The sequence below is a fragment of the Peromyscus leucopus genome, chromosome X (assembly GCF_004664715.2).
Source record: "Peromyscus leucopus breed LL Stock chromosome X, UCI_PerLeu_2.1, whole genome shotgun sequence".
NCBI classification, from domain to species: domain Eukaryota; kingdom Metazoa; phylum Chordata; class Mammalia; order Rodentia; family Cricetidae; genus Peromyscus; species Peromyscus leucopus.
The window spans coordinates 3132738-3156238 of record NC_051083.1 but is presented as its reverse complement, the minus strand read 5'-3'; the positions used below and the strand labels follow the sequence as shown (position 1 = coordinate 3156238).

General features: G+C 42.0%; 1 protein-coding gene across 1 annotated transcript in view; it reads right to left on the bottom strand.

Annotated features, from left to right (window-relative positions):
* The window catches only part of Sumf1 (sulfatase modifying factor 1), an 82268-nt gene that overhangs the window by 21448 nt on the left and 37319 nt on the right, over positions 1–23501 (bottom strand). Inside the window, exon 7 of the mRNA XM_028867565.2 lies at positions 17602–17715. Coding sequence (XP_028723398.1) covers positions 17602–17715 — 114 coding nt within the window. The remainder of the gene's footprint in view (positions 1–17601; positions 17716–23501) is intronic.

Here is a 23501-nt window from a genome sequence, read left to right as displayed (position 1 = left end):
CAAACAGGGGGCGGGGGGGAGGGGGAGCTAGAGAAGGAGGAGGGGGGATGAGAACATGAGGGAACAGGATAGTTGAGCTAGGGGAGGGACAGAGTGGGAGAGCAATGAAAGTGGTATCTGGATAGAGGGAGACATTATGGAGTAAGGGAGAAACCTGGTGCTAGGGAAACTCCCAGGAACCCACAGGGGTGACTCCAGATTAGACTACTAGCAATAGTGGAGAGGTGCCTGAACTGGCCTACCCTGGTAATCAGATTAGTGAATACCCTAACTGTCATCACAGAGCCTTTATCTAGTAACTGATGGAAGCAGATGCAGAGATCCACAGCCAAGCACCAGGCTGAGCTGTGGGATTCCAGTTGAAGAGAGCGAAGAGGGATTCTATGAGCAAGGGGGGGGGGGGGGGGGTCAAGATCATGATGGGGAAATCTACAGAGACAACTGAACCAATCTCATAGGAACTCACGAACTTTAGACGACCGCTGTGGAACATGCATGGGACCGAACTAGACCCTCTGCATATGGGAGACAATTGTGTAGCTTGGTTTGTTTGAGGGGCCCCTGGCAGTGGATCAGGATTTATCCCTGGTGTTTGAGCTGGCTTTCTGGAGCCTATTACCTATGGTGGGATGCCTTGCCCCTAGATGCAGTGGGGAGGGGTTTGGTCCTGCCTCAACTAAATGTACCAGGCTTTGCTGACTCCTCATGGGATCCCTTACCCTTTTGGATGAGGGGATGGGGGGGGGAGGCTGGAGGGGAGTAGGAGGAGAGATGAGTGGGGGATCTATGGTTGGTATGTAAAATGAATAAAAAAATTTCTTAAAAAAAAAAAAAGAAAGCTGGGGAGATACTGAACACATTTCCTTGTCTGCCCAATTTCAGTGACAGTCACACTAAACTATAGAAAAATCAGTTTCCTTCACTGTAAACAATGCATACATCTGAAAGGAGGTGACTTCCAGTTGAACCCAAACCAAACCACCGACATCACAGGGTACTGGCTACATTAGCTTAAAGACCTGCTCCAAAGTCAATCACTTCTACTTCTCAGAATAACTCTGTGAGAGCCTCAGTCCTGCAAGCAAGGTCAGACAGGGTTCTAAGCATCCCTTAAAGTGAAAAGCATATACAATCCAGTTTCTCTAGGGACTTGACACATTCTCATGTAACCTTCTCTGTTCTACATGATACATTAGCAAGTTAAGGGAGAATATGGCAATTAACTTAAACCAAACGGTATTTTAACTTAAACATTATTTTCAAAGAACTACTTAAAGATTCCCATGATTTGATTTGGATGGTCTGAAAGTGGGTAAGTGCTAAGTGCCCAATTCTGGGCACAGTCTCAGTTGATGAGACGCTGTGTTTACTTCCTGTACTGGGTATGAAGTGGAGGCTGTCCATGGGAAGAAGTGTTATTTATAACTGCATGCTACCAGATGGCATAGCTCTTCTCCACATTTCTAAAAGAGTTCAGAAAAAAGCTCTTCCATGTATTAGACTTCAGAGTAAGGTGTATGCTTGAAGCTTACAAATATTTCTTTAAAATTTTGATTACATCCAAAACACCAGCTATAATTAGCATTTATGAAATGCTAACTACATACCAGCCTCTACACTAAACATTTTTTCAAAATACCATGGAAACCTCTCAGTAATCTGGAAAAAGCACAACTCTTTCTTTACTTTTTCAACTACATTGGTTTACTTACTGTTTGTATGGGCACGTATAGGTGAGCAAGGCAATGAAACACTTGGAATGTATGTTAGAGCTCCCATGAAATGGGAGTGGAGGCAGGCCCTCAGAGGGTCCCTCTGAAGCACCTGAACTCAACAAGAGTGAGGGTCAGAGCCCAGACTAGACCCTTGGCCCCAGCCCCTTGTCCTTGGGGTGGCTGCCTGGGATGTCATCTGTCTTGCTCATCCTGCAGATTTCTCTGGTTACTTTCTGTCTACAGTGTGTTTTAAGACCAAGACTGACTTTGTGCTTTTGTAGAAGTAAGATTTTAAAGTGACCCTTTCCATGGCACACGTGGAGGTCAGAGGAAAAACTTGAAGAGTCTGTTCTCTCCTTCCACAATAAAAAATCAAAGACAGGCATCAGGTTTTGTGGCAGCCCCTCTGAGCCATCCCATCAGCCCAGAGTACCATTCCTTCACTGACAGACAAGGAAGCCGAGTGAGTACATTCAAAACTTGCCTCAGTCTATTCAATTAGTGGGTGGCTGAGCTAGTACTTAAAACAAGATCCGACTTTAAAACTAAATGCTTCCAACGTTCATGGTATACTTCCTCCCTACATGTGACTAAACAGACACACATTTGTGTGTGCTTAGGTTTGTTCACTTATTTTTACTTTTGAAATATCTGCAACCTTCATGAAGTAAAGGGGCTATGTCTACAGAAGCCCAAAACCTTACATACAAATATGACAAGGGTAGACTGCTGATAAACTGATGAAAATACAAACATTCCAGTGTATCTGGAGGGGACCGGATCCAGGACTTCCCGAGGAACTCAAATCCACGTATAGCTCAATCTCTAATGCAAAACAGAGCAGTGCTGGCATATAACCTACACATCCTGCTGTGTATTTTTCAACATCTCTACATTAATTATAATTTCTAATATAACACAGACACTATGCAAATCTCTACCATACTACATGGATTGGGAAATAATGACAGCAGAAAGGTCTGGGAAGTTTTTGGTATAAATTTTTAATTTTTTTCAATGGGTAGTTGATGGAACCCCTGGATGCAGAACTTGCTGATACCAAACGCCTCCTCCATGGACTCACACTAGAGTGACGTGTGATGTGCATATACCTGTATTAAAAATGGGTCTAGAGCCACGCCAAAAAAAAAAAATTACAGCATAACCTGATTAAGAAGAAAAGATAATTCAACTGTTCTATTTTCTCATCAGGCTTTCTTTCCAGATCCTTAAGGGAAAGAACAAATGAGTCACATTGTGGCAGAGGGAAGGCACTACAAGTCAGCTATAGAAATGGAAAATGACATACTGTTACTTTATCATTCATTAACAAGTTCGTTGCCAGATTGTAAAAAAAATTCAATTTGCCTAATCAGTAATTTTAATAATGACTTAACAGAAATAAGAGACGGAGAAGGCAAGAAGGCCAGGAATCTAATTTCAAGTCTCAAAATCTTAGAAACTGTAGGCATAATTTACCGCCTCTCTCTTGCTTTTGGAAAGAGGCACTGCATGACACAGCAATTCATGCCTCCTAAATTATCTTGCATATTCATAACACTTCCTGATCTAACATATGTGGTTTGTGATAAAATATTACTACAAGGAAGTAAGTAGCCCTTCGTATTTTGTGTTTGAGATAACACTTAAGAGTCCAGTAAACAGCAACAAGTCTGGGGGTCAGGAAAGCTAGAATTAAGCCCAGACTACAAATGACATTCAAAAGTCAGGCTGAAGTCTGATCTTCTCATGAAAGATGTTCCCAAGACCATAGTCCTACTTTCCTATCATAGTCTGAGGGTACTGTGTGTGTGTGTGTGTGTGCGCGCACACACAGTGAAGAAGGAAAGGAGATAGATGATAGATGATAGACAGACAGATAGACAGATAAAATGAGTGAGCACTTGCACGTATGTGCTTGAGAAAGCACTCTAATTCAGGGAGAAGAAACCTCTGTCAATACAATGTACAGCCACTTGGACTTCACTCTCAACAAAAGCACTATACAAGTTTACATGATTTTGTGTAACCCAAAATACAGAGCTGGGTACATGTAACTGCTTAGCGGTAGACTGCTTGCCCAAGCATATGTAAGGTCTTGGGTTCCACCTTAAACAACACACACAGCAAACCAAAACAGATTTTACCATCAGCTACCTTGAGGGATACAGGCTGTTAAGTCCAAATTCCCCAAAGTCCAAAAAGCAACCTAAATATCCATAAATGGGCTCAACCTGGACTATAGGAGGATTTCTGGCAGGTACATAAAAACCAGCATTCCTCAAGAACTTGTGAAGCTGGTTCCCCTCAACAAAAAGGGTCATTTTCCTTACCACTGCCAGAAGGAACAAATGGCTACCTGTGGTGCCTATTAGCATATCAAAGCTTATGCTAGCCTCTAGGTTCCCTCAGAGTCACAAGTACCTGTTGCACAGTACAAAGTCCATGCTAGCATCTACCCCTTCTCACCTCCTTCCCTACCCTAAACTCCCTCCAGTGCTCAGGCTTCCCTTCACCCAGCTATGCATTCTCCTTATAACCTGGCTATTCTCTCTCCCTCTCCCTCCCTCTCACTTGCCCTCCCTCTGATCTGCCCCTGCTTCTCTCCTTGTATTTTCTCTATTCCCTGCTGTCCTCTCCTTTCTCACAGATAGCCCTGGCCATATCCAGTCTGTTAGGCATCTTCAGTCTATTTATTTCTCTCTCTGCTCTGGGCTCTTCCAGACGCCTCTGGCTGTTCTCTTTCTCGCATACCTACAATAAAAACCTTCCCTATAACCATGGAGCACTCATGCCATCAGTTTATATAGAGAGGCGAGCCTGGACTGCATAAGAACTTTTCTCAAACTAACAAACAAAACAAAAAAGCAATTTACACTAATAATCTATAAGCTCAAATGGAAGACAACTTCTAGCTGAATGACATGGCTGTTTTCTGTAATGATTTCATTTCTGTTTTATCAGTAGTCAAGGGAAAGTGTCCATGAATATGAGTCGACTCATACATGAGAAATTATAAAGAAAACATATTTTGTAGGTCAGAATCTACACATATGCTAATCTCTGTTGACTATGATGTTAGTATTCTGACCCACCCCTTGGAAACAAGCCCTTAGGGCCGCCCTGTGTCCTGACATAAAAGCATCAATTCAGGAAAAAAACCTTCCTTCGTCTCTCTCTTCCTCTCTCTCTTCTCTCTCTCCATTTCCATGAGGTGTGCACCCTCGACCCTCTCCTCCCCCTCCCTCTCTTTCTTTCTGCCTCCCTCTTTCCCTGTCTTTCTCTTCATCTCTCTATTATAATAAACTTATCTCCATGTGGATGCAGTGCCTGGGGTATGAGTGACTGTCCATTCGCCACAGCCCGCCACTACATCTGCCTGGCGTGTTTTCCCTCACACATGGGATACCCTGGCCCAGCCAGCCAGGGCTTCCCTTGTGCAGTATCATAAAATATGAGAGTGATAAAACAAAGCTCCAATTGAAAATGTAGAAAAAAAGTAGGGATTCACAAAGTGCTAAGAGTAAGTTATTTATTGCTCAATCAATCTTAAATGGGACACCTATACCAACACCCCCTGCTTCCCACACCAAAGGCTTAGGAAACATTACCAAATAAGAGACAGAAAGAGCCAGAGGATGGGAAGGAGTGCTGTAAAATGCTGGCTTTTGGATATGGCACGGCCATGGCATGCATGAATTCACTGTAGCTATTAAGCTACCCACAAGGTTACTTGAGGGAGGGCATTCACATGAGGTGCTGTGGGATAATGCTTTTGTACACTGGTTAAATAAAATGCTGATTGGCCAGTAGCCAGGCAGGAAGTATAGGCAGTAAAAACAGACAAGGAGAATTCTGGGAAGAGGAAGCTGAGTCAGGAGTTGCCAGCCAGCTGTCCAGGGAGCAGCATATAATGGCGCACAGGTAAAGCCATGAAACACGTGGCAACATATAGATTAACAGAACATGGCTCTGTATGTTGTGAATGTGTTGCTCAAATTGATTGATAAATAAAATGCTGATTGGCCAGTAGCCAGGCAGGAAGTATAGGATAGGTGGGATAAAGAGAGAGGAGAATTCTGGGAAGGGAAGGCTGAGTTAGGAGATGCTGCCAGCCACCACCACCATGAGAAGTAAGATGTAAAAGTACCAGTAAGCCACAAGCCACGTGGCAACTTAGAGATTAATAGAAATGGGTTAATTTAAGATATAAGAACTAGATAGCAAGAAGCCTGCCACGGCCATACAATTTATAAGTAACATAAGTCTCTGTGTGTTTACTTGCGTCTGAGTGGCTGTGGGCCCGGCAGGACTGAGAAATCTCCAGCTACAGAAATGGGCTGAGTTTAAGTGAAAGAGGTAGTCAGTGGTAGGCCTGAACTAATGGCTGAGCAGTTTTAATTAATATAAGCCTCTGTGTGTTTACTTGGGGGACATAAGTAGGAGAGATTTGTCCTGACTGCCAGCAGGCCAGGACATAGAAAAACTTTCAGCTACATGATGGGGTGGGGGAAATATAAGAGGAATAAACATGATCAGGATACACTGTTTACAAGTATTAAACTGTCAAAGAATAAAGGGCCCAATAATGTTGCTCAACAAATGCAGATAATACCATCATCTGGTCCATTAAACAAGGGGAGTTGCTGAGGGGAAGAATTAGCATAAAAGGAAACATTCCCACTCAGGGGTACTTAAAAATACTAATTAGTTTCTCATTTGCTGAGTGCTGGCCATGCCGCAGGCACGGGGCTCAGTGCTACAGTCTTTCTTTTTAATGGCAGAATACAAAGCTGAATTTTTTTTTTGTTCTTTTTCTTTCACAGAGAAGGAAACAGAATCAAAGGATTTCATCCTCTTGCCCAAAGCCACTATACCACCAGTGATACATGTATGCAGACCTTCATCTGAATCATTTAAAAACTATCCTCCCAACTGCTTGACTATCAGCTGTAGCACCTTCAATGGTTGCCTATTTTACCAACCAGCAGCAATAGTTGACCACATTGCCCATTCCCTGAGAAGAGCTTGCTTTATCCTTAGGGTAATTTACAGATACCTTGGTTAGGGTTTCTACTGCTGTGTAAAAACCATGACCAAAAGCAACACGAGGAAGAGAGCACTTATTTCACTTACAACTTTCAAGTCACACTCCATCACTGGGGGCGTGGGGGTTGCCAAACTCAAGGGAGGAACTAATGCAGAGGATGCTGCTTCCTGGCTTGTTCCCCATGGTTCAATTAGCCTGCTTTCTTACACAACCCAAGACCCCCTGCCCAGGATGGTACCATCCCCAGTATGCTGGGCCCTCCCACATCAATCATCAATTAAAAAAATGTTCCACAGACTTGCCTACAGGCCAATCGGATGGAGGCATTTTCTCAATTGGGGTTTCTCTTTCCAGATAACTCTAGCTCATGTCAAGTTGACAAAAAACAACAGGGACAACGGATGAAGGGTAAGCCCAACAAGGATGACTCACCTCTGGCCTTGTAGCATTTGAATGCTGCAAATGGAGACACAGCTACTGACCTCTCTATTCCATTACTTAACCACAGTTGTTACTGAGAGCAGCAGAAACAACATTACTGAGAACAAATCTTTGCTGAAAACTGAAATACTCTTTGCTTTTTGCTTCAACATTGGCAGCCCTATCAAGTGTCATATACTATGAAAAAGATAGCTCAGAAAAGCCCTGTTATTGAATAGACTCAAGTAAGGAACATAATTTGTAAGCCACTCTCTAAAGGCCCTAACTGTTAGCCCAAAGAAATTTATGTACATTTTTAATTCTCCCATAAGGGGGTGGAGATACAAAGCAAAAACAAAAGGAGAAAAGGGAACAAGTATGTGCATACATGGGAAAGAGTTAAGGTACTGCTTCAGGGGTGAGGCTGCTGAAGACAGTAGCCATCCCAGGTACCAAAGCAACTATATACAGTGTGTGTGTGCTGTGGCAGGGGGACCTTCTTCTGGGTTCCAAAAAAAGTCAGCCCTGCCGTTCTTGTCCTTGGGTCCCTTTATCTAGCAGAATGAAGTGCTGCCATTGTCCCAAGGCTTCTTCTAGAGATGGTATCAGAGCTCCCAGAGTCAAGAACAAACAGTTAATCCAGGCTCCAGCACACGCACAAGAAATCTCACCACCCACAAATGACCTTCACTTGCTTAGCATCAATGTTTCCCCCAAGAACCTCCTTGATACCAAGGCCTGTTTACTATATATATCCCTGTGTCTCCCCCAGAGCAGGACAGCCCATAACACAGTGAGGACTGTGGAAATGTAAGCTGACTCTGGAGCTCCAGAGTTCTGACTTCAGCTCTCTCTGTTGTGTCCTCTCCACTTACAAACAGCCAGATGTACTGGAGATAATCACTGAAAAGGAAGGCTACTACAAGCTGAGCATCTCTACCCCAAGCTGCCCTCACGTTAAAAGAAAACATTTCAAGTATCCATATACTGAAAGTCTGATGGTTCAATTGCATAAGCTGTTTGTTGTACAAAGTTGTTTAAAATATTATTTAAAATCACCTTCAGATGTAAGCCATGTATGATATAGAAGCATTTCATCTGCACACTTAGAGTCAACCCTGAGATAGTGTAAAATGTGCACTCAAATTTCCCAAGATCCAAATTTTAAATACTTCAAGTTCCAAAGTTCCATTCAGTGTGCTTCTATATGTGTTCTGGACATTTTTTTTCCCTGACATTTTTTTTCCCTCACTGATGTGTTCAGAAGAAGGTAACTGAATTGCCCTAATTGTAAGTTACACCAGATGCAATAGAAGAAGGGGATATTTACCCGCCCCCCCCCCAAATGAAGACTAAGATTCAAATGACTGCCTTCAAGATCTGAAAAGCTTTCACATTAGGAGAGAAAGCAGAATGGGAACCAGAGGGCTGATGCTCCAGCAGATATGTTTGGCTGCACACAGCACCTTTACACAGAAGGGTCCATAGAGCTAAGCCTTGGCAGGCAAGAGAGGAAGAATGTGTCTGGGCATACCTTGTTTCCACTGGACTGTCACAAGCATGGAAGCATGAGCAAGGTTTGCATTGTAAGGATGACTGAGGAGTAAGCCAACTGAAGAAAAGGAGGTGAGAAGAGCAAGCAATTGGTATTCATAAGTATGTCTTCCCCTTTGCTTCCACAAGCCAACATTCCCCATTATCTCTGCTGACAGAGGTATGTAACATTCCAATTAGATAGACAAACCATAACTTAATGATAAAAAAAAAACAATATTTTTGAGACACAGAAATGGAAAGGGTTTTCACAATGAACACATCTAATTGCTGTGGGATGTCTTTCTGTATGCTGTGAATAAGAGTTGCTCTGATTGGTTGATAAATAAAGCTGTTTGGCCAATGGTGAGGCAGAATAAGGTTTGGTGGGACATTCAAACTGAAGAGACAGGAGAAGAAAGGAGAGTGAAAAGAGATGCAGCCCACCGCTAAAGGAGCAACAAGATGCCAGCAGACTGGTAACACCACATGGCAACATATAGAGTAATAGAAATGGGTTGAGTTAAGTTGTGAGAGCTAGCTAACAAGAAGCCTGAGGCATTAGGTCATACAGTTTGTAAATAATATAAGCCTCTGTGTGTTTACTTGGGACCAAGAGGCTGAGGGACATGGGTGGGAGAGATTCGTCCCAACAGTGGGGCCTGGCAGGACCGGAGAAATTTCTGGCTACATCTAATCATCCAACAACTTCATCAGGTGGGTACTCTTATTTCCAACTCATACATAAAGCTCAGGTGCACTATAAGTTGAGCTATATTACACTGTTGTTCAATGTAGAGTTAGAAAAATACAGGTTACTCTGGCTAGCCCAACACTAGAACTCTCCTCCTGGGAGTAGGGCAGGGGATGGGATGGCTGTCTGAGCCAGGCATGATGGCATATTCCTGAAATCACAGCAGAAGCTGGGGGATTTTAGTTTGAGGCCAGCCTGGGCTACAGAATGAGATCCTATACCTTGTCTCAGAACAACCAACCAACAAACCCTGTCTAGATGCGACTGTGTCCTCCTTCCTATCAGAAAGATGCTACAAATCACACTATCCCACCACATCATCAGCTGCACATCAGCAAGGTATCTGGTATCCATAGTGACTAAGCAGGGGTAGGAAATCAGAACATTAAATAAACACTACTTTTTTTTTTAGCTCTACATTTTTTCAAAGCACTATGTACTGTCACAGATAGTATGGAGCCCAGATGTTAACAAATGAGAAAGACAAAAAAATACAAATTTTTTTGAAATATGTATATTTTATGTGGTTAGGATATTATCATAGCAAATGGCCACACTTTGGGTTGTCTGTGCCGGTGCTCTGCAGGCACCTACAGAGGACTGACAGATGGACACACACACACAAACAAGCAAACTAAACTGATCCTCATGGCACATGGCCAAATGCCTTATTTTCTTTTGGACTCTGTGTACAAAGCATGCAGGGCTGTTTCTACAGCCATAGATGACAGCCCAATAAAATAAAAACTAATGATTAACTTTTGCTCCCTAGAGGCCACTGAGTAAGAAAAAGATATTTCCTGAATAACCTGTGCATAGAGACAGCTGACTTTTCCCAAGCTTCCTGAAGCAGTTTTAAAACTATTTGCTATGGGCTAGTCTTGGAGGTCAGACTCTGGGTTGAAATGTTTATATAGGATCTTGGGGTTAAAACTCTCCATGAAGATGTCTGTTTCCAACTTTGCTTCTGATACACCTGGAGTCTGGACAGAGACTGAAGTCTTTCAGGTCTACAGATCTGGAACTGGCATTTCTGTGGGATTAATGATTATACGCCAGGGCTTTTGCCAAACACTAAAGATATACAAGCCATTAGAAGAAAGGCCAATGAATTAGGCCCTCAAAGAGAAATAGCAATTGATCAAACCAAGCAAGAGCCTCTACAGCTGCAAGAATTGCAGGGCACAAATCCCAGAAGGGGTTTCCTAGAGACCTGTCAATTCAAACGGCAGTGGGTGCTAAACAACTTCCAACACACTCACAGCATAAGGAATCAGAAATCTGGAGTTCACAGCCCTCCAAGGAGTCTCCATGGTAAATCCCGTCTCTCAGTTGGTACCTTGAGGAACCAAGGTGAACTGGCAATGGGCTTGAGAGAGACTAAGCTAAGATTCAGACATTCCAGTTCCTAACTGGATTAGGCTAACAGGACATGGGGGCAAAAGTAAAGACTCTCCAGAGAAAGACTGCACCAGCTGAACCTCAAAAGCTTGCCACAGCTTTCCACATACAATGGCTGGTATTCAATCAAAAATAACAATGTACCTGTGAAAACAAGATGTGGCCAAAAAACAAGGATAAAAGGAATGCATAAACATGATAGCCAAATGTTTCCCAACAGGTGGACACACTGCAAAATGTTGACAGGGGGCTAGAAAAACAGCTCATCCATTAAGAGCACTGGCTGCTCTTCCAGAGGACCAGTGTTCAGTTTCCAGCACCCACATGGCAGCTTTCAAAAGTCTCTACATCCAGGTCCAGGGAATCTGATGCCTTCTTCTGACCGCCATGTGAACAAAACACACACATGGTCTACACACAAAAATGCAGGCAAAGTACATGCACACATAAAATAAAATTTTTTAATAAAATAAATATTTTAAATAACTGAAAAAAACTGAGTAAAAATAGCATTAAACATGAAGCAGGGTAGATGAAATGTGAAATACCGACAACATCAAGTTCTGATAAGAACAACTTTGGTTTTCTTATCTTCTTTCTTTGGTTAAAAAGAAAGAAAGGCAGCTGTATAGGTTCCTGTTATGCTGTTTTCTAAACTTTCTGGACTTCTGTACATCTCATAGTTAAGAGATTTAAAAAGAACTGATTTCCAAAGTGGTTGTACAAGCTTGCACTCCCACCAGCAGTGGAGGAGAGTTCCCCTAGTTCTACATCCTCTCCAGCATAAAGGGTGTCTTCAGTGTTTTTGATCTTAGCCATTCTGACAGGCGTAAGGTGGTATCTCAGAGTTGTTTTGATTTGCATTTCCCTGATGATTAGGGATGTTGAGCAATTCCTTAAATGTCTTTCAGCCATTTGAGTTTCCTCTGTTGAGAATTCTCTGTTTAGTTCTAAAGCCCATTTCTTAATTGGACTGTTGGCTTTTGATGTCTAATTTCTTGAGTTCCTTATATATTCTGGATATCAGTCCTCTGTCAGATGTGGGTTGGTGAAGATCTTTTCCCATTCTGTAGGCTGTCCTTTGCCTTGTTGACCGTATCCTTTGCTCTACAAAAGCTTCTCAGTTTCAAGAGGTCCCATTGATTGATTGTTTCTCTCAGTGTCTTGTGCTACTGGTGTTATATTTAGGAAGTATGCCATTGCCTATGCCAATGCGTTCAAGACTACTTCCTACTTTCTTGTCTAGCAGGTTTCAGAGTAGGTGGATTTATGTTGAGGTCTTGATCCACTTGGACTTAAGTTTTGTGCACGGTGACAGATATGGATCTATTTGCAGCCTTCTACACGTTGATATCCAGTTATGCCAGCAACATTTGTTGAAGATGCTTTCTTTTTTCCATTGTACACTTTTGGCTTCTTTGTCAAAAATTATATGTTCATAGGTTGGTGCGGATTAATGTCAGGGTCTTCAATTCGATTCCATTGGTCCACATGTCAGTTTTTATGCCAATACCAAGCTGTTTTATTACTGTAGCTCTAGAGTAGACGTTGAAGTCAGGGATCGTGATGCCTCCAGAGGTTGTTTTATTGTACAGGATTCTTTTGGCTATCCTGGTTTCTGTTTTTCCAGATGAAGTTGAGTATTATTCTTTCCAGGTCTGTGAAGAATTGTGTAGGTATTTTGATGGGATTGCATTGAATCTGTAGATTGCTTTTGGTAAAAATTGCCATTTTTACTATGTTAGTCCTGCCTATCCATGAGCATGGGAGATCTTTCCATTTTCTGACATCTTCTTCGATTTCTTTTTTCAGGGACTTAAAGTTCTTGTCATATAGGTCCTTCACTTGCTTGGTTAGTGTTACCCAAGGTATTTTTATGTCATTTGTGGCTATTGTAAAGGGTGATGTATCTCTGATTCCTTCTCAGCTTTTTTGTCAATTGTATATAGGAGGGCTACTAATTTTTTTGTGTTGATCTTTGTATCCTGCTATGTTGCTGAAGGTGTTTATAAGCTGTATCAGTTCCTTGGTGGAATCTTTAGGGTCACTCAAGTATACTATCATGTCATCTGCAAATAGGGAAAGCTTGACTTCTTCCTTTCCACTTTGTATCCCCTTAATCTCCTTATGTTGTCTTATTGCTCTGGCTAGAACTTCAAGTACTATATTGAATAAGTATGAGGAGAGTGGACAGTCTTGCCTCGTTCCTGACTTTAGTGGATTGCTTTGAGTTTCTCTCCATTTAATTTGATGTTGGTTGTTGGCTTGCTGTAAATTGCCTTTATTATGTTTAGGTATGTTCCCTGTATTTCCTGATCGCTCCAAGACCTTTATCATGAAGGGTGTTGGATTTTGTCAAATGCCTTTTCTGCATCTAGTGAGATGATCATGTGGGTTTTTTCTTTGGGTTGGTTTATATGGTGTATTACATTGAAGGACTTTCGTATGTTGAACCACCCTTGCATCCCTGGGATGAAGCCTACTTGATCATGGTGGATAATTGTTCTGATGTGTTCTTGGAGTCTGTTTGCCAGTATTTTATTGAGTATTTTTGCATCAATGTTCATGAGGGAGATCGGTCTGTAGTTCTCTTTCTTTGTTGTATTCTTGTTTGGTTTAGGAATCAGGGTAAGTGTAGCCTCATAGAAGGAGTTTGGTAATGTTCCTTTAGTTTCTATTGTTGGAACAATTTAGAGAGTATTGGTATTAACTCTTCTTTGAAGATCTGGTAGAATTCTGTGCTAAAACCATCTGGTCCTGGGCTTTTTTTGGTTGGGAGACTTTTAATGACTGTTTCTATTTCCTTAGGGGTTATTGGACTATTTAAATAGTTTATCTGGTCTTGATTTAACTTAGGTATGTGGTATCTATCCAGAAAATTGTCCATTTCTTTTAGGTTTTCCAGTTTTGTGGAGTAGAGGTTTTTGAAGTATGACCTATAATTCTCTGGATTTCCTCAATGTCTGTTGTTATGTCCCCTTTTTCATTTCTGATTTTGTTGATTTGGATTCTCTCTCTGTGTCTTTTGGTTAGTTTGGATAAGGGCTTATCTATCTTGTTGATATCCTTAAAGAACCAACTCTTTGTTTTATTAATTTTTTGTATTGTTCTCTTAGTTTCTATTTTATTGATTTCACCTCTCACTTTGATAATTTCTTGGCATCTATTCTTCCTGGGAGACTTTGCTTCTTCTTGTTCTGGAGCTTTCAGGTATGCTGTTAAGTCACTAGTGTGAGATTTTTCCAACTTCTTTATGTGTGCATTTAGTGCTATGAATTTCCCTCTTAGCACTGCTTTCATAGCTAGAGGAACTCTCCTCCACTGCTGGTGGGAATGCAAGCTTGTACAACCACTTTGGAAATCAATATGGCGCTTTCTTAGAAAATTGGGAATCAATCTCCCCCAAGATCCAGCTATACCACTCTTGGGCATATACCCAACAAATGCTCAATCATACCACAAGAGCACTTGCTCAGCTATGTTCATATAAGCATTGTTTGTAATAGCCAAAACCTGGAAACAACCTAGATGCCCTTCAACCGAAGAATAAATAAATAAAATGTGGTACATATATATACACAATGGAATACTACTCAGCAGAGAAAAACAATGACATCATGAGGTTTGCAGGCAAATGGATGGATCTAGAAAAAAAAATCATCCTGAGTTAGGTAACCCAGACTCAGAAAGACAAACACAGTGTGTACTCACTCATAGGAGGATACTAGATGTGGAACAAGGATGACTGGACTGCTACTCACATCACCAGGGAGGCTACCTGGAAAACAGTACCCCAAGAAAGACACAGGTATGGCCCAATGACAGAGAAATGGATGAGATCTACATGAACAGCCTGGACATGAGTGGGAGTAATGAAGGGTGAGGGCCAAGGGAAAGAGAGCTTGGGGGAACGGGAGATCTAAGCTGGATCAAGAACAGAGAGGGAGAACAAGGAATAGGAGACCATGGTAAATGCAGACCACATGAGAATAGGAAGAAGCAAACTGCTAGAGAGGCCCACAGAAATCCACAAAGATATCCCCACAAATAGATTGCTGGCAATGGTTGAACTACCCGAACTGACCTACTCTGGTGATGGGATGGCCAAACCCTAATTGTCGTGCTAGAAACCCCATCCAGGGACTGAGGGATCTAGATGCAGAGATCCAGGGCTAGGCCCAGGGTGGAGCTCCTGGAGTACAATTAGCAAGAAAGAGGAGGGTTTATATGACCGATAATTGTTGAGACCAAGGTTGTGTAAAGCACAGGGACAAATAGCCAAACAAATGGAAACACATGAACTATGAACCAAAGGCTGAGGGCCCCCAACTGGATCAGGCCCTCTGAATGGGTGAGACAGTTGATTGGCTGATCCTTTTGGGAGGCATCCAGGCAGTGGGACCAGGTCCTGTGCTCATTGCATGAGTTGGCTGTTTGAAATCTGGGCTTATGCAGGGTCGCTTGGCTCGGCATGGAAGGAGGGGACTGGACCTACCTGGACTGAGTGTACTAGGTTGATCTCAGTCCTCGGGGAAGGCTTTGCCCTGGAGGAGGTGGGAATAGGGGTGGGCTGGGGGGAAGGGGAAGGTGAGGGAGGGGCGGAGACAAAAGGAATCCGTGGCTGATAATATAGAACTGAATTGTATTGTAAAATAAAATAAATTTAAAATAAATAATAAAAAATAAATAAATAAATAAATAAATAAATAAATAGAACTGAAAGGTGAGTCTGCAGAAGGGATCAGCAAAAGCTAAATCATTTTTGGCTTTCAGAGTCATATTCAAAAGTTAACCTTTTTTTATTGTGCAAATAGTAAGGAGCCATGCAAACCCAGGTATGCTAGTTCAAAGCTGAAATTCCAGCAGCGCACTAGAGGCAAAGGCATGAGGATTCTGAGTTCAAGGCCAGCCTGGGCTATATAGTGAGCTCTAAGCCAGCCTGGCTATGCAACAAGACTACAACTCAAAAAAAGAAAAAAGAAAAAGGAGGAGGTAGGGAAAGAGGGAGGGAGGGACAGATGGACAGACGAATAGACGGACGGAGGGACAGAGGAGCCATGTGTGAATTTAAATGGAAAGGGGGCAATGTTACATTTTTTTCTGCACAAAGACCATTCTAGATTCAAGAGACGAAGTAACTGATGAAACAATGATGACAGCTCATTTACTGGATAAAGAAAGCTGTAAAGATCTCAATGACGCATCAATGATTTGGGGTTTAGTTCTCAAAATGATGAGCTGCAACCCATCAAATCAGAAAGCAAATGAGGCCACTGTGACAAGGATGAAATCTAAATGGGACGATTTCATTGGAATAAGGGTGACAGCCAGGAAATAGCCTGTGACTGGTGAAAGGGAAATGTGAATTTTCCTACAAATCCTTAGAAGAAAGTCAAGCCTATAAAAGTGAAAGCTAATGAGTGCTCAGCTCAACACCAGATGGTCAGATAGATACATTCACAATGTGCCAAAATTCTGGAGCCTTGCACAGCCCCTTCCAAGAATGCAGATGCTTTAATCTGACAGGGAAAAATCTATTTCTGCCTCTGAGAGCAAATGCCAAGTCACGTCTTGCCAGGGAGAGAGTGGCTGCTCCCAACCACAGACTCCCCAAGTATGCACACTCTTATCCTCACTTAGAGACCCGGGTTGTTTGACCACTACTTCCACCAGCCCTGGCACAAAGAAAGAGGGCGGAGTTTCTAAAGAACTCAGTTTTTTTTAATCTGCTTTCCCAAAAAGTAGATATATATCTCTAGGTTATTCATGAACAGTTCATGTTATCTGTGAAAACAAAATGAAGCATCTCAAACGGAAACTTATCTGCCCATTCTGAAAACGGCCTGAGGCACGGAGTCCGACAGATTTCTCAGTGACTCGAAACTGGCTAACCTTCCACTGAGAAGCAACTAAAGAATCAATGCTGTTCATCTCTGTCTTCTGTGCACTGCAGAGGGTAAGCATAGAGCATTGCCAGTGGGACTGCTTTTAATACTGTTCTTTGCCAGACTGATGATGCCTGTTTGCTAGAGATGGAATTATTACATATTCCACCCCCAGTGTGTTCAAAGACAAGAAGTATTCAAAGATGTTCTTTGTAAAGGAGGCACTGTCCAAACACATGTTCATTTCAAATCGCAATTTGTATGTATGGTACTGGAGAGATTGATTTTAAAGGCAGAGAGCTTGCATCCAACACTCTTTACAAAGCAGAGTAAGGAAAACTCAGAGGGACAGGTGGTCTCCTATTCCCGAAGAATATGGTACAGTCTCCTGTCACACAAAACGGGTTCATGAACAACCAGTAAGTGACTCAAGTTCCTGACTCGACAGCTACCCATTCTCATTTTCTCCAAATAATGCTGCTGCATCAAAATTTGAACCCATCAAAACCCAGGCAAAGAGTTTCATGAAGATGTCATCTACTAGAACTTAACAGCTAATATTAAAACACAAAGAATTTATATATCATATATACTTTGCTCAACTTTATGAGATGGAACATAGGTAAATGCTCCCAAATAGTTATTATTATCACAATCCAGTGGCATATAAAACAAGACATTGTTATACAGCAGTCTAAAGCTGAAACAAAACCCATGCACTTGGTATTCTTCAGGGAAATGTGTGCATCATGTCAAGATAAACACACGAAATCCTTGCTGTTGTCTGCTTAGAGGGCAGGTGTCACGCCATCAAGGTACTAGCCCACTCCACAAGATACTCACGGGGTTGAGTGTTTCCTCAACAGAATGGTGAACGGTCCACCAGTCGGAGGTCCACTCCCACGCGTTCCCCACTATGTTGTACAAGCCATAGCCATTGGGAGGAAAGGCGTCAACCTAAAAACAAAGAGGGAATAACACTGACCAGTTACTCAGCTTGCTTGGTACATGAATGTACCAAGACCTAGTTCTTTCAGAATATGAATATTGATTTTCATCCCACCTGTCAAAAATCAGTCTGAACAAGATAAACAAAAAGCCTGCCACCTCTGTTTTGTTTTTTACTTTAATCACTCAAGGAATTTAGAAACCCAAAGAGCTCTATTAATGAATGGCCTGGAACTGGCGAAGTTATTTTTAATAGTGACTAACACTAGCTATAAGTATTAAGACTTTATTAGTGAGAGAGAGAGAGAGAGAGAACGAGAACAGACAAACAGTATTTAGGCCTCCAAAACCATTAACAGGGATATCCTACTATATAAGTATCAATATAAGTCTTGTCACTTAAAATCAGCTTCTGGGGCCACCTAGTGTCTTTCAGCACCATAGATACCACATCAGCTCCCCCCTCTCCACAGGCTCTCTCCAATTGACTACCTTATCTTTTAGCCTTAGTCACTGTCATTAAATAAGGAAGACATTAACTCATTATCCATGTGTTTCTAATGGCAGGTCTCTGGGATGCAGCAGTCTGTAGCAAATTAAACATTCACCAAGAAATCACAGCACGAATCAGAGGCAGGTCACACAGTACTGGGTACCACCTACAGACATGGAAGCAAAGTGCAGTTTATGTAAGACAGAACGCAAGAGGGGAAAACATGGACTGAACAATAGTAAATTCAGGTCACTGGACAGTTCATGACTTAAAAATTCTCCCAGCCAGGATTGAGGGTTTAGCTCAGTGGCAGAGTGCTTGTTCGTAAGGCCCTAGGTTTGGTCCCCACAATAGAAAGGGATATCATAAAAAGGCAAGGGCATAAATGAAAAAAAAGCAAAAAACAAAAAACTTGGGGAAAACTTCTATCCCTTCTTTTCAATAAACATTTTTTAAAAACCAGTATGTGATGCAAAAAAGTGGTTATCTTTGGGATTTTCTCCCTCTTTTCATAATTCATGCTTTTCCATACTAACGAAGTAACACTGTAAGAATGAATAAACTAACATTCATCTATGTGGCTTCAGATGGTTTTACATCTACACATGAATACGGAGCATCTGCTGCTTGGGCAATTCGGAGCATTTCAATCAAAGTTATGAAGCCACGCTGAAAAGTAGTTCAGTGAGATGAGCTGGAAAGCCGAAAAACCCCACCATGCTGCTTCCATAATCAGCGTTTACTATGGAAACAGCCCTGCTTGTGCCTTGGCTCATTGAGAAATGCCATGTGCGGCCAGTACGGGCAGGGAGGGGCTTGGGGGCAAGTGAGATCTTCAAGAGTTTAATGAGAGGGGGAGAAAAGAGAGAGAGAATGCTTCAGACTAAAACTCCAGCTCTGAAGAGCTGGCATGACAGGCATGACGGCAATCTACCACTAGGGAGGCCCAAACAGGATCCAGGCCATCCTGGGCTACAGAGTGAGTTTGAGGCCAACCTGGGCCATATTAGACTCCCTCCCCCCACCCTCTTTTTTTTTTAAAAAAAATACAGCTCTACAAAGCATATTGGGACGAAGAAAGTAAAATGACAGAAACTGCCAGAGAAATTCCAAGGGCCACACTCCGATGGGGTGATCTGAGCATACCCTGGAATAGAGCCTTGCGATCCAAATATAAGAGGCAAGAGGGAGAGAAGGCCACAACATAAGCTATTTGTTCAAGAACGTGGAGGTGACTAAAATGGAAGGAAGAAAAAAGAGAAGAGAAGAGACAGCTGTGGGAAGAAAGTGGAAGATGCCGTGGTACAGAGGGAATAAGAAACAGGTATCCACATTCTGGAGGAAGGAATCCATCCTCAGGATTCTGGAAGATACAGACAGAGGTGCTGACAAGAATCTGTCCTGACCTTAATGAGTGCTGCTGTTCCTCAACTGGAAAATAACTGTCTGATCAAAGGTTTGCGCCCCCCTCTTAAATAACAGAATATCTGGGGTAAAATTTAGAGGTTACCACCCTCTTAATTACCAAGATATTATATGGAAAATGAAATTTTCACAGCTCATGGTCATATGAATCACACTAGCCAAAGCTTCCTTCCAAGAACATCAGATGAAATCAAATGGAAAAGATAAATCCTGCTTTTCTGAAATGCCAATTTTCAGGCACCTGAGTCGAGAAGAATTAAAACAAAAATGAATTAATGACAGTGGGACAGTGACCCAGCAGAATCTCCATCCAGCTCCTTAAGTTCACAGTGGGGAGCGGTCAGAGAGCGGGCAGGAGGAAGACTGGGAATTTCATGCTAGCCTGACCCTGTCTTAAAAATGCAAACAAACAAACAAGTTAAATTCCTGTCCTCGACTTCCCAGAGCATGCAGACAGTAAAGGACCATTCAGGGCAATCCAAGGTCATTTTTGTATGTGTCAACTCGACTTAAAGACCGAGGCTTGTGTCAGCCTTGGTTAAGTCTTGTTTCTAGAATGGGTTCCATCAGAACTCCTGGAAACTGGAACAATTTGATCTTGGTATCTCCAGGGCAATGTCTTCACGGAAGGTCTGTAGAGACCCGCTGACCTCTCTGTCAAACACTAACACTAAACAAGGGAAAAGTAAAGCAGGAGTTTGTGTAGCTTAGTGCTAGGGTAATCCTAAATTCAATCCACAGTACCACAATAAAGGTAAATAAACATCTGCAAAGCATCCTCATCTCTTCTCTCTCTCTCTCTCTCTCTCTCTCTCTCTGTGTGTGTGTGTGTGTGTGTGTGTGTGTGTGAGCTTTGTGTTGCTTATAAAGGTACCCAGAAATGGATCAATTCTTTTTTTTTTTTTCAGCTCATCTAACTAAATGCACATACAATACTGTGGTGGTAAATATAGGAAATACCCATAAATGTCCAAATAAGCTTTATTGTGGCCTTTTACTAAAATTGACTAGTGCTTACATTACTGATTTGGTTCATTACAGTTACCATAGACTTCTTCAAACAACAGAGATAATGTTGGCTGTTTCCTGTGCATCTGGAATGGAACCTGTGCATCTCTTAGGACAAAATGATCCTGTTCAAGAGCTCAGCATGTGGACACTTCTGTACTTTGGCCTTCACAGCTCTCATTCGAATGCTGTTACTATAACAACTGAGATCTGTCTCCACAGCTCCATCTGAGCCATGCCCTGAACTCAGGGTTTATTGCAGCCGCTGCAGGTGCCACACATGCTTTGAGAGCGGCCCTCCTGCCAAGGTCTCCTTCCTGCCAGGCTCTTTCGTGTGTTCACATCAAAAAGGTTGGAAATGAGTTTGAGACAAGCAGTATTATCCAACTTCAGGGCTACCTGCACCTATCGGTGAAGCTTCTGCCCTGTTCTTGCTAACAGCCAGCATCTTTTTACTACCACCACCCCCCCCTCTCTCTCTCTCTCTCTCTCTCTCTGTGTGTGTGTGTGTGTGTGTGTGTGTGTGTTTATACCCATGCACCACAGTGTTCACGTGGAAGTAGAGGACAACCAATGGGGTCTACATCCTTCAAACAGATGGGTCCCAGGAATCAAACTCAGATCATCAAGCTAGGCAGCAAGCATCTTTACCCACTGAGACATCTTACTGGCCCAGACAACCAACACCTTCCCTGGAGTTTGATGCACACTCAGCTCAGGCACCGCCACAGACATTTAGCTCCTGCACCACCACTTCTGGACAAGAGACCTGCTAGAAGTCCTCATTCTATACCCTGCTCTGTACCAGAAGTCTTTGCTAAGCCTAAAGAAAGGTAGAAATCATTGCCTCCCTAAGATGGTAAATGTTTTACCAAATAAAGCTCTGTATCTGGGAGAGGAGCAGCTATCCTGAAGAAAGTTGAGGAGGAACCAGCTACCAGATGGCTTGATTTGCCTTTTCTGCCTCTGTTGAATAATGCATCATCTCCCATCAGTTTGTGTTGGCTTAACATATATGTAACTCACATACATGGAATTGGATACAAACACAATGCATCACATGCTTGCACAGGGCTAAGTGTCCTCTCAGGCAACTTGTTTTTTAACCTAATTTTGCTCCAAACACTGTGGTGCCTAACAATAGCTCAAACTGCTTTTCAGTTTCTCTCACATCAGGTGCCTCTTCACTCTTTCTTTTCCAAGAAGTTTTTCGTCTTTTACTCTCATTTAGTTAGTCTTCAAGCTGAAATTTTTTAACCATTTGGTCATATTCCAAATAACATATCTGTGTCAAATGTATAAATAGACTTTGCAGGAAGATTTTCTTGAGGAAAAAAATGCAAATTAAAAAAAAAAAACAGAAAAAGAAAAAAACTGTTTGAAAGACTCCTGGAAGAAAATGATCATTTTCTTTCTAACAAACCCTGTTATGGGCTATTTCTCCATCACAAAACTCCTTTCCTCATTATGTTAAGATAAAGTAGAAAGTTTTTGTCTGATCTGAAGAATGGTACCCCCTCAAAACTTCTACTGAAACTTAGTCATCAATTCAACAGAACTAAGAGAGTGGCCTTGGGGGGAGAGGGGTTGACCAAAGGATGATTTGGTATGATGAGTACTTTTATAGACAGGCTCAACACTGAATGGGCGATGCTATGGCTCTGGCCATAGGAGGACACAGTGCTCCTTAGTCCCTTCAAAGAGATGCCTATCTTACTGAGGCCTCCATCTTAGACTTCCCAGTTTCCAGATCTGTGGGACATGTTTCTGTTTATCAATGACCTAGTCTATAGCATTTTGTTATAGCAGCACAAATTAACTAAGACAATTTTAAACAGTTTGATTACTATACAGTCGGTAAAAGCTCCATGAGAAAGGAACTCCTCTACATCAATAAAAGGAAACATGCCATGGGCACTATTGACACCATTTAACCAAGGTTGGGAGTGTAGCTCACTAGTTTAACATGCACTTTACCACAGGCAAGGTATGGGGTTTGATTCCTGCTGGGAAAGCAAAGGGAAATGGGTAATGGAGAGAAGTTTTCTAACGTTTAATCATTATTGCTGGGAATATATTTTTTTAAATCATAGATAGCTCAGTATGAATATACATGATGTTCAGTATTGTTTAAGTAAAAATAACTCAAATCTATGACAATCAGAAGGAAATTAGGATTTATTTAATATGACAAGTTATCCAGCTGGTGAAAGACAATGTGATCAAGACCTATAAACAACAGATAAAATGCTCCTTACAGTAAGGGGAAAACAGTAAGATTTAAAATGTTCTATCTAGAGGCTAGAGAAGTTGGCTTAGTGGTTGATGCATGTACTGCTCTCCCAGAGAACCCAAGTTCATTTTCCAGCACCCAAGTTAGGTGGCTTAGAACAACCTGTATGTAATTCCAGCTCTGGGGACCTAACTTCCTCTTCTAGCCTCTGTGGACACCTGCACATACCCACACAGGGACATATAACTAAAAATAAAAAATTTAAAATATCCTATCCAATGTGATTGAAATGCAATATATAAAAACATATATGATTCATATATACCAGAGATACACATGCTGGTAAATAGGGTAGTTAAGGGCCGGGCGTTGGTGGCGCACGCCTTTAATCCCAGCACTCGGGAGGCAGAGCCAGGTGGATCGCTGTGAGTTCGAGGCCAGCCTGGGCTACCAAGTGAGCTCCAGGAAAGGCGCAAAGCTACACAGAGAAACCCTGTCTCGAAAAACCAAAAAAAAAAAAAAAAAAAAAAAAAAAAAAAAAAAAAAATAGGGTAGTTAAGATCATAGGCTTTGAGAACAAGCCAAGCTGATTCAAATCCGCTCAGCCACTTCCCAGCTGTATAACCTTGAGTGAGA